We start from the raw sequence: 21,545 nt of genomic DNA on the forward strand, positions 1-21,545 counted from the left end.
CTACATGCAACTTATCTGTTTTAATCAATATAAATGGGGTAGTGTGTTCATGTCAACATTTTAATTGTATCTTGTATCAATTTATCGGAATCTTTTAAAATAAATCTTTAGAATCTCATGGTGTTTGTACTATGAGATACCTTGATTCCCCCCCCCAAAAAAACAAAAAAAACCCCAAAACCTACTTAAGCTACTAAATTATAGTACAAACATAAAATAATTAACTTAGTTTGAGTTTGGAAATAAGCCCCAAAACACAAGCAGTTCAGATATTGATTACATAGAATAATTTTACTTCCATTGGAAGCAAACTAAAAAAATCACATACAGTAACTCCTCACTTTAAGTCGTCCTGGTTAACGTTGTTTCATTGTTACGTTGCTGATCAATTAGGGAACATGCTCTTTTTAAAGTTGTGCAGTGCTCCACTCTTACATTGTTTGGCTGCTTGCATTCTCCACAGCTGGCAGCCTCCCTCCGTCGTGTCCACCCGCCCCTCCCCCCCAGCACCTCCTGCCCACCGGCAGACCCTACGGATCAGCGCCTTCTCCCTCCTCCCTCCCCCCACCTGCGGCAGTCGGCTGGCTTGCGGCGTTTTGGGGGAGGAGCGAGGACTCGGTGTGCAGGCTCCCCCTCCCTCTCCTGCCAGTGGCAAGCGGCCTTTAGAAGGGAAGGGAGGGCGGGGGGAGGAGTGAGGACACAGCGTGGGAAGTAAAGGGGGAGGTGGTGGTGGGGAGAAGAGGCAGGTCAAGGATGGGGACTTGGGGGAAGGGGGGGAGTAGGTTGGCTGAGGGTTGAGCCCCTCCTGCCCCTGGTGCTAGTAGAGTAGGGGAAACTGCCGCTGCTGCACAATGTGCTTCTCCTCGCCTACAGCACCTTCAACCTCCTTGCCTACCTCATCTCCAGTGCCAGTGGGCTGTGCATGTGTAGGGTAAGGCAGGGGCACCTCCCAACTATAGTATGGTGCAGTATGTTTGTAAACACACAGCACGTGCACACTACTCTTCCCCCCCCTTCCCCAGTGTAGTATTAAATTGCTTGTTTAAAATGTATATAATGCCCTTTGTCTGGAAAAAAAAAATCCCTGGAACCTAATCCTGTCCCCCCCTTACATTAATTCTTATGGGGAAATTGTATTTGCTTAACATCGTTTCACTTAGTCACATTTTTCAGGAACATAACTACAATGTTAAGTGAGGAGTTACTATACTTTTTGTTAGCCAGGGTGGATTTGATGTAAATCAAATTGATTTAAATCAGTAGTAAGGAAGACTTGATTTAATCGTGGATTTCTACATAAAAGTGCATTCTTCTTTGTTGTTATAACCTTAATACATATTCTTCCCAACTCAGAGGTATATGTAGATTTCATTTTTAGAAGGTACACACTATACATTTTTAAGTGATTTATTTTGAAAACTTTTCAGTTTAGTTTTACCGCTATATCAGAAAACGAATGATTATTTGGTTGTTTCATTTACCAAAAGTAATTGAAGTAGATGTTTATGAAGTCATTGGGCAGTGAACTATCTCCATTTCAACAGGTTAATCATTAATATTTGGAGGATTTTCACACTTAGGACCAACACACAGATCTATCTATGTTCTGTTTTTGCACTCTTGCAGAAGCAGAGAACATGTATTCTTAAGTTACTTCATTATGTCAGGGACTCGACTCCCGACAGCGAAGTTCGTTGTCTGACCGCAGAGAGACAGGCAACACCAGCAAGGTCCGATCAAAAGCTCTTTATTGACAAGTGCACGCGTCAAGAAAGAGCAGCTCGTATCCAAAAAGAACCAGCAGCCCTTTACAGCTTAGTACTAGCCTATATAAACAGTTTTATTATGTCATAGATCATTTACTTGAGCAACCCATCCCCTTTGTCTAACAACTAGAAATTAGACACCTTTTAATATATACGCATGCCTAGTCTCTACAGCATTAAATTGTTAATATCTCAACAAGCGCCAAAGGTTAGGAATGTGAGGGAGTTAAAACACACCGAACACTAAACCAGGGAATTAGAGTCAGAACTGTGAGATGCTTGCGTTTCTTATCAGTTCTTCAAACACTGTTTCTTAACACAACACAGCTGGTACCAGCCCCCTCACTTATTTTACTCTTTCCCAGGGCTTTGTGAGACAATGCTGCTTCTCAGTATTTTTCACTCTGGGATTACCCAGAAACCTCTGTTAGCCTGACTTCAGTCAGGTTGGCATAACTGGTTTTGTGCTACATCTTTATTCAGGCCTAACAATTATTATACCCACACCAGAAATTAGAGAAACTAATTTGGTAGATAAACATTAGCCTTTTTTCATCTTTTCCAAAGAGAAAATAATTTGCTCAAAGCAGTCATGTTGTTTCTCATTCTTTAAGAAATAAAACACAATTAAAGAAAGCACAAACTAGTGGTTAGAAATAGCACATGAGATGGTCATCCGTAGTACTTGTCAGTGGTGATCACACAACTCCCTCTTAAATTATACTGTCATTCCTAATGCATAAAATTAGCTTTATTACACTGCTCACCATGCATAGAGTACAGATTTATATATCTCTATTAAAAGCAGTTTTTTATTTTGAATTTATTTACCGTTTATATATTTGAAATTCATAATCTTCTACAATTTAATTCCTAAGAGTTCATCTTTGGATGTCAGTGGGTCTCGTAGCAGCAGAACAACCACCCCCAGAAGGAGAGATCTTGTGGTGTGTAACCTGGAAATGAGCATTTTTGACTTGTTCATGTAATATAACATTTTGTGTGCCTACTGATCAAAAATAGTAATAAAATACTGAACACTTATTTCAGCTAGAACACATTATTTTAATGGAAAACAGTAGTTACTGGAGTGTGTTATTTGTATAATACAGCTTTCTTCCAGTGAAAATGAATTTGAAGGCTCTAAGAAATCTGTGGCTTAAGTTTTATTTTGGCTCAGCAAACCAATGTGGGAACATTGTTGTGGGAAGAGGTGGTCTTCCAGTTCCTCAACAGAAATGTGTTGAGATGACAAAGCTTGAAAACCACTGCATTAAATTCAATGTAGATTCTCTGCTGCAACTTTTGGCAGGAGACTGCTTCAAGCTTCAATTTGTAGATTGCTCAAGCCATATCTTTTTGGGGTAGATACTGCGCTTTTAGTCCCGTGAGCTGGGCTGAAATAAGAAAATGAAGGATAACTATTATTCTAGCTTAGACAATTTTATCTGTAATGTTTATATGCAGATTTTAATGTTTTCTGAAGTTGGTTGAATTGTTAATTAATTATGATTAGGGTTCCGTGTTTGTCACAGAGGTCGCGGTAGTCATGGAGTCTGACTTTCTGCAACCTCTGTGACTTCTGCAGCAATTAGTGTGGCTGACCCCTGCAGTGGTTTTGCAGTCAGCCACTCAGGCGGCCCCGCAGCCAGCCATACCAGCCGCTGCTGGAGCGGCATCAGCCCTGGGGCCAGCTGCATGGGCTGCTGCTCAGGTGGCCCTGGGCAGCTGGCCCCAGGGACTGCCCGAGCAACGGCCAATGTGGCTGGCCCTGGGGACCGCCTGCGGAGCAGTCCTGAGGCTGATGGGATCCGATGCAGGTAGGTAGCTCCTGGCAGTGGTCCCAGGATGGCCGGAGCAGTGGCTGGCCCCCTCGGGCTTCCCCCACAGCAGCGGCCTGAGTGGCAGCAGGCCCCTGGGGCTCTCCCCTTCCCAGCAGCTGGTGCCACGCCCCCCCCCAACCCTCCAAAAAAGATTAAATCATGAATATTTATGGTATAAGTCATGGACAGGTCACGGGCAGAGATTTTTTGTTTCTTGCCCCTGACCTGTCCATGACTTTTACTAAAAATACCTATGAATAAATTGTAGCCTTTAATTATGATTAAGGCTGTGAGTCTTTCACAGAGGTGACGGATTCTGTGACTTCTTCTTCGAGTGATTGCTCCTATCCATTCCAGTTAGGTGTGCGCGCTGCGCGTGCACGGCATCTCGGAACTTTTTTACCCTAGCAACTCCGGCGGGCCGGCTGGGCGCCCCCTGGAGTGGCGCCGCTATGGCGCTGAATATATACCCCAGCCGGCCCGTCCGCTCCTCAGTTCCTTCTTACCGCCCGTGACGGCCAGTTGGAACTGTGGAGTGCTCTTTGTCCTCCACGACCCTAGCTCTCGCTTCTTGTTTGTACATAGTTAGTTAGTGATTAGTTTTACAGTTAGTTAGTTAGATAGTTAGTGTTAATAGGTAAGGTAAAAGGGGGGATTTTCCCCTTTTGCCTCACCCGGTGCGGGCTCATGCCCAAAGCACCGGGCTTTAAGCCCTGCGCTGCGTGCCAGAGGCCTATGCCCGTCGGAGACCCGCACGACGCCTGCCTCCGTTGCCTGGGCGAAGGGCATAGAACAGATAAGTGTTCGCTCTGTTCTACATTTAAACCGCGGACTCGAAAAGAGCGGGATATCCGCTTGAAGCAGCTCTTGATGGAAGCGTCGCTCCAGCCACCGGCACCGTCCGCGCCGGCACCGCGAGCTTCCTCGATACAGAGCGCGCCGGCGGCACCGAGCCGCTCCGGCGCCGCGGCACCACAGCCTCAGAAAGCGGCTACGAAGTCTCGGCACCGCTCGCTTTCGCCTTCGAAGAAACATAGGCTGGCGAAGGCACTGGTGCAGGCTCGCGCTGAGGACTCGGCGAAAGCGGTTGCGCCACCTGCGGCCCCCGCGGTGACCGTGCACAAGCTGTGCACCGGACCTTTGACTCCGGCGCCGCCACGCTCCCCGGTACCGTCCGTGGTTGAGCCCCGGCTGCCATCAACGCCGGAGACATTCTCTTCCGCGCGGGAGCTGATTCAGCTCATAGAGGCACCGGGCCTCCGGCCCCCGGCACCGCCGGTGCGGGCTGTCGTGTCGGCGGGAAAGCCGGCCAGAATGACCCAGCCACCGTCTCTGGACAGGCGACATGGACGACACACCCGGTCCCGGTCTCGTTCCCGGTCCTACGGCAGGTCTCCGTCCCGTCGCTCGCGATCTCGGCACCGCTCGCCATCGCGGTACCGATCGCCGTCGAAACGCCGGTCGCAGTCCTGGTACCGCTCGTCATCGCGGTACCGGTCGTACTCCCGGCGCCGCACGAGGTCCAGGTCGCCATCGCGTCGGCACCGCCAGAGGTCGCCGTCCCGGCACCGTTCCCGGCACCGCAGGTCTCAATCCCGGTCGAGCTCCCGGCACCGGTCGAGCTCCCGGCACCGTGACGGACGTCACTCCCGGTCGCCATCCCGGTACCGAGCGGACCAGCATCGCTCTTCGCTGCCATCCGGGGTCGGCCTACCTCACTCCGCAGCGCACTCCGTCAGCGCCTCGGCACCTCCATGGGCATCCCGTCCCGTGTCGGTCGCTTCTGGGACGGAGGGCTACGGACTCCTGCCACCCACCCCGCAGGGCCATCCTCAAGGGGCACAGCCGTGAGGCTTCTGGGTTCCATGGGCCCAGTATGAGGCGCAGGGGGTGCCCTTCCCCCCAAGACCCCTCGCGTCCAAGCGCAGGGTTCCAGAGGCGACAATCAGCCGACCGGCCCCTTCGCCGCCTGCTGCGGAGGCTATACCACCTGAACCCCAGGGGCACGCGCAGCCCGACCCCCCCGACGAGCACGCGGCAGATCCCTCTTCGGAGGCGGTCATCCAGGGCTTGTCCTCCTCGTCCTCGCCTGATGAAGCGGTGGCCGGAGCGTCGACGAAGGAGCCTCCGCCCATAGACTTAAAAGCGCACCAAGACCTCCTTCGCCGCGTGGCGACGGCTATGGCTCTGCCGATAGCGGAGGTACAGGAAGACGAGGACCCCATCACAAATGTAGTTGGGGCAGAGGTGCCAGTGCGAGTTGCACTGCCTTTCGTGCGGACAGTGCAAAAGAATGCCACCACTCTCTGGCAGACGCCTGCGTCCGTACCTCCTACAGCCCGGGGGGTTGAACGTAAATACTCTGTCCCTCCCACGGGCTATGAATATCTGTACACGCACCCGACCCCGGACTCCCTGGTCGTCCAATCGGTTAATGATAGGGAGCGGCACGGCCAACCGGCCCCTGCACCCAAATCGAGGGACGCGCGGCGTATGGACCTGCTAGGCCGTAAGGTCTATTCCGCTGGCGGTCTGCAAATGCGGATAGCCAATCAGATGGTCCTCCTCGCCAGGTACGTCTTCGATATCATGACGTCCCTGGCGAAATTTACGGAGCTCCTGCCAACAGCCTCCCGACAGGAGTTCGCGGCGATGTTGGAGGAGGGAAGGAGGTCGTCTAGATCCTCCATCACGGCCGCCCTCGACGCTGCGGACTCAGGTGCTAGGACCTTGGCCTCCGGCGTGACGATGCGGCGCATCGCTTGGCTGCAGTCTTCCACCCTGCCGCCGGAGGTCCAATACACGCTACAGGACCTACCCTTTGACACAAAGGGTCTTTTCTCCGAAAAGACGGATTCTTGAATCCAAACTTTGAAGGACGGCCGTATTGCGATACGTACTCTCGGCATGCACACGCCGGCAACGCAGCGCAGGTCCTTCCGTCAGCAGCCCTCCCGACCCGTCTATCAGTCTCGATATCGGCCATACAATAGCCGGCGACCGGCCCAAAATCGCCGTCGTCCTTCAGGCAACCGCCGTAACCAGGGCCAGGCCTCGTCCAAGGCCCCTCAGGGGGCCAAGCAGGCCTTTTGATGGGACGCTCGAGGACGGCCCATCACTCTCCCTACCAGATCCTTCCCCGTTATTTTACAACCGCCTTTCCCATTTCTTTTCGGCGTGGTCCCGAGTAACGTCAGACAACTGGGTGCTTCAAACGGTCCAGTTGGGATACCGCCTGCAATTTGTTTCACCCCCACCTTCCCACCCACCCTCCCTGTCCCTCTTCAGGGACCCCTCTCACGAGCAAGTCCTCTTACAAGAGGTTCACACTCTGTTGAGCGTGGGTGCCATAGAAGCAGTGCCTCAAGACAGGCGGGGCAGGGGATTCTATTCCCGTTATTTTCTCATCCCCAAAGCGAAAGGGGGGCTACGTCCTATCCTGGACCTTCGCGAGCTGAACAAGTACCTGCTCAAGCCCAAGTTTCGCATGGTCACCTTGGGGACCATCATTCCCTCTCTGGATCCGGGAGATTGGTTTGCCGCCCTCGACATGAAGGACGCCTACTTCCATGTCGCAATCTATCCTCCCCATCGTCGTTACCTCCGGTTTGTGGTGAACAACACCCACTACCAGTTCGCCGTGTTGCCGTTCGGACTCTCCACTGCCCCGAGGGTATTTACCAAATGCATGGCGGTAGTGGCCGCAGCTCTCCGACGTCGTCAGATACACGTCTACCCGTATCTCGACGACTGGCTGGTTCGAGGTCAGTCCCGACAACTCGTAATGGACCAGATGGCAGAAATCCTGGCTCTTTTTCAGCGACTCGGTCTTCTCATCAACGCCGAGAAGTCCACATTGATCCCGGCACAGCAAGTGGAGTTCATCGGAGCAGTCCTCGACTCCACGGTGGCCAGGGCCTGTCTCCCTCGCGCTCGACACCAGACGATGGTCTCCATCATCCGGGACCTCGTCACCTTCCCAACCACGACGGTGCGCTCCTGCCTCCGCCTCCTGGGCCACATGGCTTCGTGCACATATGTCACAGCGTACGCGCGGCTCCACCTCCGCCCGTTCCGGTCTTGGCTCGCGTCGGTGTACCGGCCTCATCGAGACCCCATCGACATGGTGGTCACGGTAACCAGGACGACCCTCGAGTCCCTCCGCTGGTGGCTCGACCCGGAGGTCGTGTGTGCGGGAGTCCCGTTCCACCCTCCTCGCCCATCCGCTACTCTGACTACGGATGCCTCAGCGCTCGGTTGGGGAGCTCGCCTGGGCGATCTTCACACCCAAGGTCGGTGGTCGCCGCAGGAGCTCGCCCTGCACATCAATGTCCGCGAGCTGCGCGCGATCCGCCTAGCCTGTCGCACCTTCTGCACCCACCTGCAAGGCCGCTGTGTGACAGTGTTCACGGACAATACTACAGCAATGTTCTACGTGAACAAACAGGGCGGAGCCCGATCCTCCCTCCTCTGCAAGGAGGCGATGCTCCTGTGGGACTTCTGCGTGACCCACTCCATTCACCTGGAAGCGTCCTTTCTTCCGGGAGTGCAGAACACGCTGGCCGACCATCTCAGCAGGTCGTTCCTCTCCCACGAATGGTCCCTCCGTCCAGATGTAGTCCACACAATCTTCCGGAGGTGGGGATTTCCCCAAGTAGACCTATTCGCCTCCAGGGAGAACAGGAAGTGCCACCTCTTTTGCTCATACCAGGGTCGCTCGCCAGGCTCCCTGTCGGACGCCTTCCTTTACCCCTGGACGGATCGCCTCCTCTACTCCTTCCCTCCATTCCCGCTCGTGCACCGAGTGCTCCTGAAGCTTCGGAGGGACAGAGCCACCGTCATACTCGTAGCGCCGGCCTGGCCGAGGCAGCACTGGTTCACCCTGCTGCTCGAGCTCTCCGTTCGGGATCCCATTCCCCTTCCGCTATGGCCGGACCTCATCACTCAGGACTTCGGCAGACTCCGCCATCCGAACCTGCAGTCCCTCCATCTCACAGCTTGGTACCTGAGTGGTTGACCCACGCGGAGAGGGGCTGTTCTGCAGCAGTCCAGCAGGTCCTACTTGAGAGCCGGAAGCCTTCCACTCGCTCCACTTACCTAGCGAAATGGAAGAGATTCGCACTCTGGTGTGATCAACGAGGTCTCAATCCGTTTGTAGTCCCGGTCCCTACCATCCTGGACTACCTCTGGTACCTTAAGGAGCAAGGTCTTGCGGTCTCCTCCTTGAGAGTTCACCTGGCGGCAGTGTCCGCTTTCCGTCCATCCGTAGAAGGTCGGTCCATCTTCTCGAACCAGATGGTTTCCCGCTTTCTCAAAGGCCTGGACCGCTTGTACCCGCCGGTGCGGCGTCCTACCCCGACCTGGGATTTGAACCTTGTGCTGGCCAAGCTGATGGGTCCCCCCTTCGAGCCCTTGGCCACGTGCTCCTTGCTCTACCTCTCCTGGAAGACGGCCTTCCTTGTCGCCATTACATCAGCAAGACGAGTTTCTGAGCTCCGCGCTCTGACGGTTAGCCCGCCATACACCGTCTTCCATGGGGACAAGGTGCAGCTTCGCCCTCATCCGGGCTTCCTCCCGAAGGTAGTGTCAACGTTCCATCTCAACCAGGAGATCTTCCTCCCGGTGTTCTTCCCGAAGCCGCACGCCTCGCCTCGGGAGCAGCAGCTGCATACCCTCGACGTCCGCAGGGCGCTCGCTTTCTACATCGAGCGGACTAAGCCCTTCCGGCGTTCGCCCCAGCTGTTCGTAGCGGTTGCTGACCGCATGAGAGGCGAGCCGATATCCTCACAACGGATTTCCTCATGGGTTACAGCATGCATTCGGACCTGCTACGAGCTTGCTTGCGTCCCCCCGTGCCGACTCACCGCCCACTCGACGAGGGCGCACGCCTCGTCGGCTGCCTTCCTGGCCCACATTCCGATCCAGGACATCTGTCGAGCGGCCACCTGGTCTTCGGTCCACACCTTCGCCTCCCACTACGCGTTGGTGCAACAGTCTCGAGACGACGCAGCCTTCGGCTCAGCGGTATTACACTCCGCCACGTCTCACTCCGACCCCACCGCCTAGGTAAGGCTTGGGAATCACCTAACTGGAATGCATAGGAGCAATCACTCGAAGAAGAAAAGACGGTTACTCACCGTAGTAACTGTTGTTCTTCGAGATGTGTTGCTCCTATCCATTCCAGACCCGCCCTCCTTCCCCACTGTCGGAGTAGCCGGCAAGAAGGAACTGAGGAGCGGACGGGCCGGCTGGGGTATATATTCAGCGCCATAGCGGCGCCACTCCAGGGGGCGCCCAGCCGGCCCGCCGGAGTTGCTAGGGTAAAAAAGTTCCGAGATGCCGTGCACGCGCGGCGCGCACACCTAATTGGAATGGATAGGAGCAACACATCTCGAAGAACAACAGTTACTACGGTGAGTAACCGTCTTTTTCTGGGACCTCTGGGACTTCTGCAGCTGCAGCAGCTGGTGCGGCTGACCCAAGGGCTGCCTGAGCAGCTGGGGCGGCCGTGGGGTCAGCCGCACCAGCTGCTGCTCTGGCACTGGTCCTGGCCACTGGTCCCAGGTGCTGCCATGGAGCAGCGGTCCGTGACTTTTTGTTTCTTGTCCCTGACCTGTCCATGACTTTTACTAAAAATACCTATGACTAAATCGTAACCGTAATCCCATATATGGGGTTTTGATGGCAACAGCACTCTTCAGTCTGATCTGTCTCCATGTGTTGCATTTAAAATCACAGTTTTTTAGTTAAAATGGTGCAGCTTAAAAAGAAAACCAGACCTGAGTCTGGGTGTGAAGACAGATATTCAGAGAATCAAATTAACAACCAAGAGGTTATCCTTATAAGTTTCCTCTTAGCAGTTTAAATGTCTTAAAGAAAAAAAAAAACCACAAGTTTTGGCTTCAGTTGTAGCATTAATAGTGTATAGAAAGGTTCTGACACCAGTTTCCATTTTTTTTTAAATTCCTGTTAGTCAGAAAAGTGACACTTAAATAACACCAGCATTCTCAACTGTTCTGCTTCCTATGAGTACTAAAAATCTGTATCTGCTTGCTTCACTATCAAGAATAAATTCTTATTTTTGACAGCATTGCAAAGCCAACATCAATAGAAGAGGGACCTGGATGCTTTTGTGGCTTATGCATCACCAACAGATTGGTTAACTAAGTTACAGTTGTGGAATCTTGAAAAATTTATAACCCAGAAAGAACACAGATTTACTTTCACATCCCAAGACTAACACTTAAAGTATTTTTGTATCTGTAAGTTGAGCAAATTTGATGTCTGGTTTTGCGAGACAGTAAGCACGGAACCCTACAACTACAATAGTATTATTAGGGAGTCATTTTCCAGAGTCTTTCCACATTCTCATACAGATGTTGTAATAGAATTTGTGTAAATATTTAAAGCTCTGATATTCAAGCGGTATGAAAACTGGTCATGTAGCGCTAGCTGACTGTTGTCACAAATCATCTCACTTTTCAGTAGGGCTGTCCAGTGATTAAAAAATTAGTTGTGCGATTAATTGCACTGTTAAATGATAATAGAATATAATGTATATAAATATTTGTGGATGTTTTCTACATTTTCAAATATATTTCAATTACAACACAGAATACAAAGTGTACAGTGCTCACTTTATATTTTTTTACAAATATTTTCACTGTAAAAAACAAAAGAAATAGTATATTTCAATTCACTTAATACAAGTGCTGTAGTGCAATCTCTTTATCATGAAAGTTGAACTTACAAATGTAGAATTTTGTACAAAAAATAACTGCATTCAAAAATAAAACAATGTAAAACTTTAGAACAAACAAGTCTACTCAGTCCTACTTCAGCCAATCGCTCAGACAAACAAGTTTGGTTACAATTTTCAAGAGATAATGCTGCCCACGTCTTGTTTAAAATGTCACCTGAAAGTGAGAACAGGCGTTTGCATGGCATGTTGTAGCTGGCATCACAAGATACTTACATGCCAGATGCGCTAAAGATTCATATGGCCCTTCATGCTTCAACCACCATTCCAGAAGACATGCGTCCATGCTGATGACGGGTTCTGCTTGATAATGATCCAAAGCAGAGCGGACCAATGAATGTTCATTTTCATCATCTAAGTCAGATGCCACCAGCAGAAGGTTGATTTTCTTTTTTGGTGGTTTGGGTTCTGTAGTTTCCGCATCAGAGTGTTGCTCTTTTAAGACTTCTGAAAGACATGCATTACTTAAATTTGTGACTGAACTCCTTGGGTTGAGTGCTGTATCTGTCCTTAGAAACCTCACATTGGTACCTTCTTTACGTTTTGTCAAATCTGCAGTGAAAGTGTTCTTAAAATGAACAACATGTGCTGGGTCATCATCTTGAGACTGCTATAAGATGAAATATACAGCAGAATGTGTATAAAACAGAACGAGAGACATACAGTTCTCCCCCAAGGAGTTCAGTCACAAATTTAATTAACACAATTTTTTTTTTTTAAACAAGCATCATCAGTATGGAAGTATGTCCTCTGGGATGGTGGCCGAAGCATGAAGGGGCATATGAATGTTTAGCATATTAGCACGTAAATACTTTGCAACGCCGGCTACAAAAGTGCCATGCGAATGTCTGTTCTCACTTTCAGCTGACGTTAATAAGAAGCATTCAACAGTATCTTCCATAAATGTAAACAAACTTGTTTGTCTTAGCAATTGGTTGAACAAGAAGTAGGACCGAATGGATTTGTAGGCTCTAAAGTTTTGCATTGTTTTGTTTTTGAATGCAGTTATGTAACAAACAAACAAAAACAATCTACGTTTGTAAGTTACACTTTCACGACAAAGAGATTGAACTACAGTACTTGTAGGAGATTAATTGAAAAATACTATCTTTATGATTTTTACAGTGCAAATATTTGTAATAAAAAATAAGTGAGCACTGTACACTTTGTATTCTGTGTTGTAATAGAAATAAATATATTTGAAAACGTAGAAAAACATCCCAAAATATTTAATAAATTCCAATTGATATTCTATTGTTTAACAGTGCGATTAATCATGATACTTTTTTTAATCGCAGTTAATTTTTTTGAATTAATGGCGTGCGTTAACTGCGTCTAATCGACAGCCCTACTTTTCAGAAATTTGCGCATTTTTAGCAGTGTGCTAAGAAATAGCCATTCTAATTTAAAAAAAATCTATTTTCCCTCAAAAATGCCAGTTTGTGATGCATAATATTCTTTAGTGTGAATTTTTACTGTTGTACTCCGTAAATCTGTGATTCTCTTAATCCTCTTAATTTTTGACTACTACTTTATTGATATAAACATTTTAGATTTTTATTTTTTTTCTGTCCTGTTTTCCTGTTGTCTTGGCATTCTGAAATTCTTCTTTCTTCATCGTTGGTTTACCATACCTTTAGTGTGATGGTGTGAAGGATAGATCTACAAGACATTCACTCTCAGTACGTAGACAATTTGCATGTCTCTATATGAATAACGGCTACTTTCAAACTTTTAAGAGACCTGATCACATTAATTTTGAATGATAGTGAGCTCTTAAAAAATTATCACTAAATTGATCTTGCCTACTGTGTTCTCTGTTAGGCTATGATTACAAATGTAACTATTTTGGAAGGGTGCATGTATAACTACTTTTCTGACAAAAAATGAAGTTATAGAATATACAATTTTAAATCTAAATAACCATCTATATGTGTCATTCATTGTTAAATTACTTTCTATTTTAAGGTAATATTATAATTACAGTTCTGAAGACCATGCCATTGGCATGGGGATCCTTTAAAGTCTTTTCTACTTATCTCTGCCATTTAAAAAATATTACTTTCATTTAACTTGGCATACAATTTAGACAGAGGAAACATACATTTTCGAAAACTAATATACTCTTATTTTGCATGAAAATATACTACTTTATGATAGCTGCTAATGCCCCGATCTTGCAACTTGTTCACCTAGGCAGAACCCTGCGCCCATACTGGCTGCTGCATGATCCTAAAATAGTGGGGTGAACTGCCAGCTCATATACACTAGGACTCGCAAAGTTGCTTACATCAGTGGGACAGATGTGGTATTTGGAATGGTGGGAAATCCTGTTTAAAAAAAAAAAAAAGGACATAGAGTATACACAGAAGGAGAGGTGTTTTGATGACTGGAAGGCACTTCATACATCAGTTAGGGGCAAATAATACTGAGGCAAATAATACAGAGGAGGTTCACACACCACAGAACCCTGCCTGTCAGGGCTTGCCATTGTGCAGCAAGGATTTGTGGCCAAGACTAGTTGATCTGTTGCTACGTGCAATCCAAATGGTTCACCACCTACCCCGTAGCTGCATTAGCATAAATATTACAGCGGCCACATCAGCTTTTAGGCTGGAGCCAGCTCAGAGACCTGTCCAGGAAGGATTTCTTCCACTTCTCATTGCAGAACCTGCTGAGATTTTGCTCTGTGTCTGAGACTTGGGCTGTAAGTAATTCATGCCTCTTGATTCAGACTCTCTGTAAACGGAGAAAGAAAAGATTGTATCTGTTACATATGGGTCACAAAATCATAAGGGCTAGATACAACAACCCCAAAAAATCTTAAATTCTCAAACACGGGGATCAGGGACTGTGCAGATCCCTTTAAGCAGAGACAGGAATCAAACATTTTTGTTACTAACATGAACCTGTAAACAAACAAGAAACTAAATTAACACCCATAAACTTTGAATAAACCATGAGAGAGGTTAAGTAGGTGAAAGGAATACGCTATTAATATTCTTTTATCTTTAAGCTTATTTTTTCAAATTAGCACATTTTACTTTTTTGAGAACTACTGTGAATATTGAGCACTGGTTGTCTTTACTGGATAACTCAAGACAGCTGAAGTTGCAGTCTCACTCATCTGACCCTTCGTCTGGGTTTAGTGATATGATCAACCTGCATCTGGTATTTTAGCCCAATCCCCATTCCTCTCACTAGATAGGTCAGTGTTTTCTATGGCAATGCTCCTCTAGAATGGTGAGCGTTTTGTTAAGAATTGCATGTTCCTTCTTTTATTATGCTCTGGTGTTGAAGATGCTGTTGTTGGTTAGTGTTTACTTTCTAAATTTTTACTTATAGAATCCTGCTTACTGTGACTTTCACGGAATAAAGAAGTCTTCTAGTTCCCATAAAGATCTCTTGGTTAGTGTTCTCATGCAATATTTATTATGAATATACTAAATAAGTACAGAGGGTCCTTTACAAGTAAATTCTATATATGTTTACTATACTGGGGCTATGCATGTCTTGGTTTCTTAGTAAAAGAAATTTAAGTGACCTATGTGATGGTATGGGCCAAATTCTGCTCTGAATTTGGCCCATACCAAATCTGATTTGATTGCAACTCCAGTCATGTCAGCAGAATTATGTGTGTACTACTCAGAGCAGAATTTCAATCATATACAAAGAGGTCTTTGCTAAGCTTTTGGAAATATTTGCAATAGTAATACTTCTGTGGATGAAAATTTATTTTCAGTTTTTTCATTTGATTTCATTTCATTTGCTCTGTGGGGACAGAGGAACCTACTTCATATCTACCGCCGATTCTATCAGTAGCGAGTACAGACGTTCCCAGAGTTACGTAAACCTGACGTACGCAAATCCGAGCTTACGGAAAAAGTTCTATAAACTAAAAATAGGAGTGTTTTTTTGTGTAATGGTCAGAAATATGTTTCCAACTTGCGCAAAATTTGAATTACGCAAGGTGTTCTGGAATGGAACATTTGTGTAAGTCGGGGAGCGTCTTTAGCTTAAATTCTGTTGTGCAGGTTAAGTTTGCCATAAACATTTGACACCATATCAGTGACTTTTTTGAAAAAGATGTTGGGATTATTGTGATCTCCAGAAAGCGGTTGTAGAATGTCCAAGTGTACAATTTAAAAAATAAGATATTGACAGGAAATATTTAATTAAAAAATACATATATTTAGGATGGTATTTTTGAAAGGTCCCAGCCCTGATAAATGAGTCATTGATTAAATGGGCACAGAGTTAGGCCACCTTTGAAAAATCACACCTTGAATCTATACTTTTCTCTCACTACTGAAATATTTTCTTATTTTCACAGCACTGTATGGTTTCTGCCACATTTTTTTAAAATGCCACTCTTTCCAAAGAGCCACAATTTGCTACATTTCAATACACGTGCCCTTGCATGCTGTCTTTGTGCGTGCATGCACACAGATATAGCCAGTTTCGCAAAGGGATGTGCATATATTGTTCTTTACTCCCCACTGAGTTGCGCTGATTCCAGTGGAAATATGGATCAGTGCTTTTTGATCCCTTTAAACACACACACTTTTATAGTTAAGAAAGTAGGGGGCTAAGTTGCACAATGTAGATAATCAGAAATGTCATCAATAAGCTTTCAGTGTGTTTTTCTCTGAGAACAGTGGTGTAAGAAAGATAGTCAGGCCCTGATCCGTCACACACTTAGCACATGTTTAACTCCACTAGTGAGTGTCAGTGGGACTATTCACAGTTGTAAAGTTGTAAAGCTAAGCATATGCTTATGTGTTTGTCGGATTGGTGCCTGGTTTATTAAATATTTTCACTAGTGTTTTGAAGATGTAGTGAAGATACAGACTATTACATACTAATGAATTCTCTCTACTTTCAAATTCTGATTCAACAAATTATCTAATGAAAACAGATTAAACAAATAAGCATAAATGTGTTCTGATTTATTATTATTTCACGTTGTCAAGTTTTTGAAGTAATAATTATTCACTTGTCAGGTTTTTCAGGGACATTCCTTGGTTTTGCGTGGGGCAAAAAACAAACCCATATTTTCTTCTCCTGGTTGGATGAGGCATTTTTTAAATGTTGTCATTTTCCATATTTTTTTAAAGAGTACTCTTTTAAAAAAACAACAACTGTGTGCCATTTTTCCTTCAGAAAATTGCACCAATTTTGAGCCCTGGCCCTAAAAAAATGAGGGATAACTTTCAATGTCTGTTTACAAGTTTGGGGATGTCTGGGCATCATTGTGGTTTAATTCTTGTTCACAATAACTTTATGTACAATTTTTTTATTTTTTACAGAGTGGATTTTACCATGACCAAAGAAATTATAGCAGCCTTAGACATAGCAAACCAATCTCTTCCTACCATACTCGGGTCTGTCTGTACTTTGGTTTCTGCATAATTATTATGCATGTTTTTTTCCTCTTAAGATTCTGGAGTATTAAAACTAATATTAGCATAACTTGAAATGCTTGCTTAGTTTTTAACATTGCTGCTCAGAAAAATTTATGAGGGACTGTTCTCTGTCACTGTAGAGCCTGATGAATAACATAGAAGCAGTTTTGTTTCCTGCATGTTTTGAGATAATTCATAACCTAAAACACTTAAAATTGATTACTGTATGTTTGATTTTAAATTGAGTTTTAAGTTTATTTACGTGCTTTTCAAGGCCAGCTTTAACTGAATTGCCCAGGTAAACTAGGGAAATCATTCAGAATAATGAGAGGCCAAAAGTTAAATTTTTTTACAATTTTCTGTAAAATAATTATTTATTTTGATTTGTGAAATGTGCCTAAATTAAATAACTTTTCTATTATCGTAAGCCCTTATAATTAGTCCGTTTTACTTGATCCAACCTCTTTACAGCTTCATAAATATAAATTGGTACTAAAAATAAAACTTTTCTGCTCATCTTTCCTTATCTTGGAAAAACATTAGTCCTCAAGTTCGTAACTAGCCCAACAGACTTTCCCAAGATGTGACACTTCTTGTGCTGCTTTGAGTGGTTGCAGATGTGTATTCCACTAAGGTATGTGTGCACCAAAGGTAAAAATTGAAGAAGTAAAAAAAGCGTTGCAGAAGATGAAAAACAACAAGGCACCTTATTTGGATGGCATTCATCCTGAGATGCTTAAATATGGAAGCAAAGACATGGAATCTCATTTACCAGGGGTCCAGAATCATTTCCTGATCACATCAGCAGGAATTTCTCCAAGAATTGTGAATAGTCAATGAAGATCAGTTTGCTGAGGTCCATCTTGGCTATTGACCTGTTTGTAATGAGATAACAAGAAGTTCTATCAATTTTGCTTTCAAGTGGGTCTCAGTCCAGGCTCCTTAACTGATGCCTTCCACCTGAATTGGGGATTGGCACTGATGTATTCCTTTTCCCCAATCCCACTTGTTTCTCAGCTTATTCTCAAACCAAAGCTGGATCATTCCAAACTAAGCAGTTCCTTTGTGGGACCTTAATATTGTGCTGGCTGCCCTTATGGGTTCTCCATTTGAGCCCCCTGGCAACTTGTTGTCTCTCTCTCCTGCACCTTTCATGTTTTCACATCTGCAGGAAGAGTAAGTGAGCTGCAGGCTTTAATGGCAGATCCACCCATTTACTCAGTTTTTCAGAGATTAAGTAGTCCCAGGGCTGCATTCTAAATTTTTGTATAAAGTGGTTTCACATTAACCAAATAACCGGTATTCTTTCCTAAGCCGCCACATTCAAGTGCAGAAGAGCAGCACCTTCATTTGTTGGCTATGAGACGATGTGTGTCTTTTTTAATTTGGAGAGGACTAAACCATTTATTTGTTCAACTTTTCTGTCTCCTATGCAGACAGTATGAAGGATCATGTGGTCTCCACACAGACTATTTCCAGATAACTTCCTGTATTATGACAGCATATGCAGTAGCTCAGGCTCCACAAAGACTATGGGCTCATTCAACTAGGGATTAAGTGACATCAGTCACATTTATCAGTGATGTTTTGATATTGGGCATTTGCACCTAGTCTCCTGTGTATGTACTTTTACCAAATGCTATGCTATTATGATTGCATTTACATCAGATGCAAACTTGGGGAAGGCAGTTCTGCAGTTTTTCTTTAAGTAGATTTTGAGCCCACTTCCCACTGATATAGCTTGTGAATCACCTGAGTGGGATACACGACTGAACCAATCAAAGATGAAAAGATGGTTACCTGCCTGGATGATAACTGTTGTTCTTTGAACTATTTATGCAGATGTGTATTCCACAACTCACCCATGGTGCCTTCTGCATAAGAGTCTCATCTCTTGATGTTCGGTGTGAAGGAACTGGGGGGATCAGGGTGACACTGCCATTTAAATAACCAGGGGAGGGGCTTAGGGACCAGAGGCTATGAGCACCACCCCTATGGGTACTGTTAGGCAAAGTTCTTCGGATTCTGTGCATGGGGCGTGCACACACCTGAGTGGAATAAGTATCTGACCCACATCTCAAACCGCTACTATATAGATAGATAGCTGTCTTTCCTTTAGTAGCAGAACTCTGAAACCAGGAACTTTTAACACATGCCTTGTACAGAGCATAGCATGATAGGGCCCAGATCAATGATGGGGGTCTGTAAGTGTTATCATAATGCAAGTAATAAACTTCTGGTCTACCATCAGAGGATAACAATTTCTGTCTATTGTAGACTTTAGTCAGATTTATATTCATAACCAAGGAGAGAAATTGCAAGACCGAGCTATCCAGTCCTCTGTTTCATGCTTTTTTTTCTTGCCACTTTTTTACCATAGAAATACTAATTATTTTCAATTAGCATATTATAAACTTCCGTATGTCAAGATGTATGGTTTCTTTAAAATGTTATCGTACTAGATCTAAGTTTTACCTGTTTCATTAGGTTCTGAGAGCTTTGTTGCAAATCTAAAACAATGGATTTAACTCTTTCTTTGTACTGCAGCCAAAATTATTGTGTTTTTCCCCCCATCACAGTCCTCTTCTCTCTACAGTGATCCTTTGGCAACTACTAAGACCTATAGGGTTAGTACAGTGTGAAAAAGCTTTTTGTCTAACTTTTGATGTTAATAGTTTTTTTAAAATAAAAATTATTATGCTTTTCTTTATAGGTGTCTCCTACTGTAAACATGGGTTTGATAAGAAGCGCTAGTTTGGTTCGTATGAGTCAATTTGCACGGTTGCCTTAAACCTGCATTCAAATAACTGTAGTTTGAGAGTACGGCATATGCATTCCTGCTGTATTTTAAGATAAAGCTAATGCTTGCATGACTCTGATAATGTGAAATGTATAGGAATATAGAAGATGTTCTGAAAGGTGACTTCCACAAGATTTTTTTTTAATTGGGCTTGCAGCTCATTTCTTTATCAAGGGAGGCTGGAATGCAGAGGCTTTTTTCTGCTTGTTTTTTACTTTAGAAATATCAGGGATATCAAACGTCATCTGTTCTGGTTTTGCTAGGGAGTGTTAGGGATGTTAATTGCCAACTTTACTCTCTCAATTTAAGGAGCAATGCTGTTGCTTTTTTAACAAAAGCTTTCTTTATCCAAAATGTTAATTAGTCATTGCAGTTAAGGTATTGGTAAAAAAAAAATTTAAATCCTGATACTCTTCTTTTCCCAGTAGGTTAACTTTCAGTTTTTGCTCTTTTGATGTCACATTTCATTAGTTCCCTAGTGATTTTTTTTCATCTTACTGCCTAGCGTAGAATAGCAAGAATAGCGTAGCTGAAGTCAACTTATCTTAGTTTGACTCACCTCACGTCCTCACAGCGCGGGGTTGATTGCCGCGGCTCCTCCATCGACTTTGCTTCCGCCTCTCGCCGAGCTGGAATTCAGCAATCGATGGTAGAGCGATCGTGGATCAATTTTATCTATGCTACACGCAATTTATGCTACACGCGATAAATCGATCCCCAATAGATCGATCGCTACCTGCTGATGCAGCGTGTAGTGTAGACGTACCCTCAGTCATAACTTTATTTAACTTTATTTTTATGAAATAAAAAAATATTTGTGACCAGTAGAAAAATATTAAATAATTCAAAAAACTCAGATTGATATTCATGTTAAGATCTATATTTTTGTAAGTGCTCTATAAGTATAGACTGTTCATGAAACTAAAGTTGAATTTATGGAGAAATAAATATAATCACATTAATAATTCAAGTACTGTAGTTGTGCAAATTAGTAAAATGAAATATTTGAAAATTCTTTTGTATGCTGGATCTACCACATCAAGTTTCAGAGCTTTTCTCAAGATAAGAGATTTCAAGTTTTAAGGTGCTGAAGAGTCTGTTTTTAATCCCCCCCACTCTTGGCTATGTCTGTACTTAAATTGCTGCAGTGGGGTAGCTGCAGCTGTGCTGCTGTAGTGCTTCAGTGTAGATGAGGGGAGGGCAAACTTTTTGGTCCAAGGGCCACATTGGGGTTGCAAAACTGTATGGAGGGCCGGGTAGGGAAGGCTGTGCCTCCCCAAACAGCCTGGCCGCTGCCCCCATCTGACCCCTCCCACTTCCCACCTCCTGACTGCCCCTCTCAGAACCCCCGACCCATCCAATCCCCCTGCTCCTTGTCCCCTAACTGCCCCCTGGAAGCCCCCCCCGCTCCCTGTCCCCTGACTGCCCCGACCCCCCGGGACTCCCATGCTTATCCAACCCCCCAGCCCTCTTACCATGCCACTCAGAGCAGCATGTCTGGCCACCGCGTTGCATGGCTGGAGCCAGACACGCTGCCACTCTGCCCTCCAGGAGCGCTCAGCCCTGACGCCCAGAGCGCTGCCTGCGTGGCTGCAGGGGAAGGGGGACAGCAGGGGAGAGGCTGGGGGCTGCCCTCCCTGGCCGGGAGTTCAAGGGCTGGGCAGGATGGTCCCGTGGGCCGTAGTTCTCCCACCTCTGGTGTAGATATTCACTGCAGCGAGAGGAGGATTCTCCTTGCGCTGTAGGTAAGCACCTCCCTGAGAGGCAGTAGCTAGGTCAAGGGAAGAATTCTTTCATCATCCTATTTCTGCCTACATGGGTACTTAAGCCGGGTCTACCCTATAAATTTACATTGATATAACTACATTGTTCAAAGGTGTGAAAAATCCACAGGTACTTCACCTCCATGAGAAGTGGCTATGTTGACAGGAGAAGCCCTCCAATTGACATAGCATGGTCTGCACAGGGGGATAGGTCAGTATAACTACGTCT

General features: G+C 45.6%; 1 protein-coding gene across 12 annotated transcripts in view; it reads left to right on the forward strand.

Moving 5' to 3' along the window:
• LRRFIP2 (LRR binding FLII interacting protein 2) overlaps nt 1-21,545 on the forward strand; it is a 131,083-nt gene that overhangs the window by 48,962 nt on the left and 60,576 nt on the right. For 4 of the 12 annotated variants that reach the window (XM_045007760.1, XM_045007756.1, XM_045007758.1 and 1 more), the window contains 4 exons: nt 2,645-2,713; nt 12,989-13,030; nt 14,694-14,756; nt 19,333-19,380. The exons of 2 other annotated variants lie outside the window; for them this stretch is intronic. In XM_045007760.1, coding sequence (XP_044863695.1) covers nt 2,645-2,713; nt 12,989-13,030; nt 14,694-14,756; nt 19,333-19,380 — 222 coding nt within the window. Of the gene's footprint in view, nt 1-2,644; nt 2,714-12,988; nt 13,031-14,693; nt 14,757-16,657; nt 16,733-19,332; nt 19,381-19,466; nt 19,512-21,545 lie in introns of all 12 variants that reach the window. 6 more of the 12 variants (XM_045007768.1, XM_045007757.1, XM_045007763.1 and 3 more) reach the window with 6 other exon arrangements.

The sequence above is a fragment of the Mauremys mutica genome, chromosome 2 (assembly GCF_020497125.1).
Source record: "Mauremys mutica isolate MM-2020 ecotype Southern chromosome 2, ASM2049712v1, whole genome shotgun sequence".
NCBI classification, from domain to species: Eukaryota; Metazoa; Chordata; order Testudines; family Geoemydidae; genus Mauremys; species Mauremys mutica.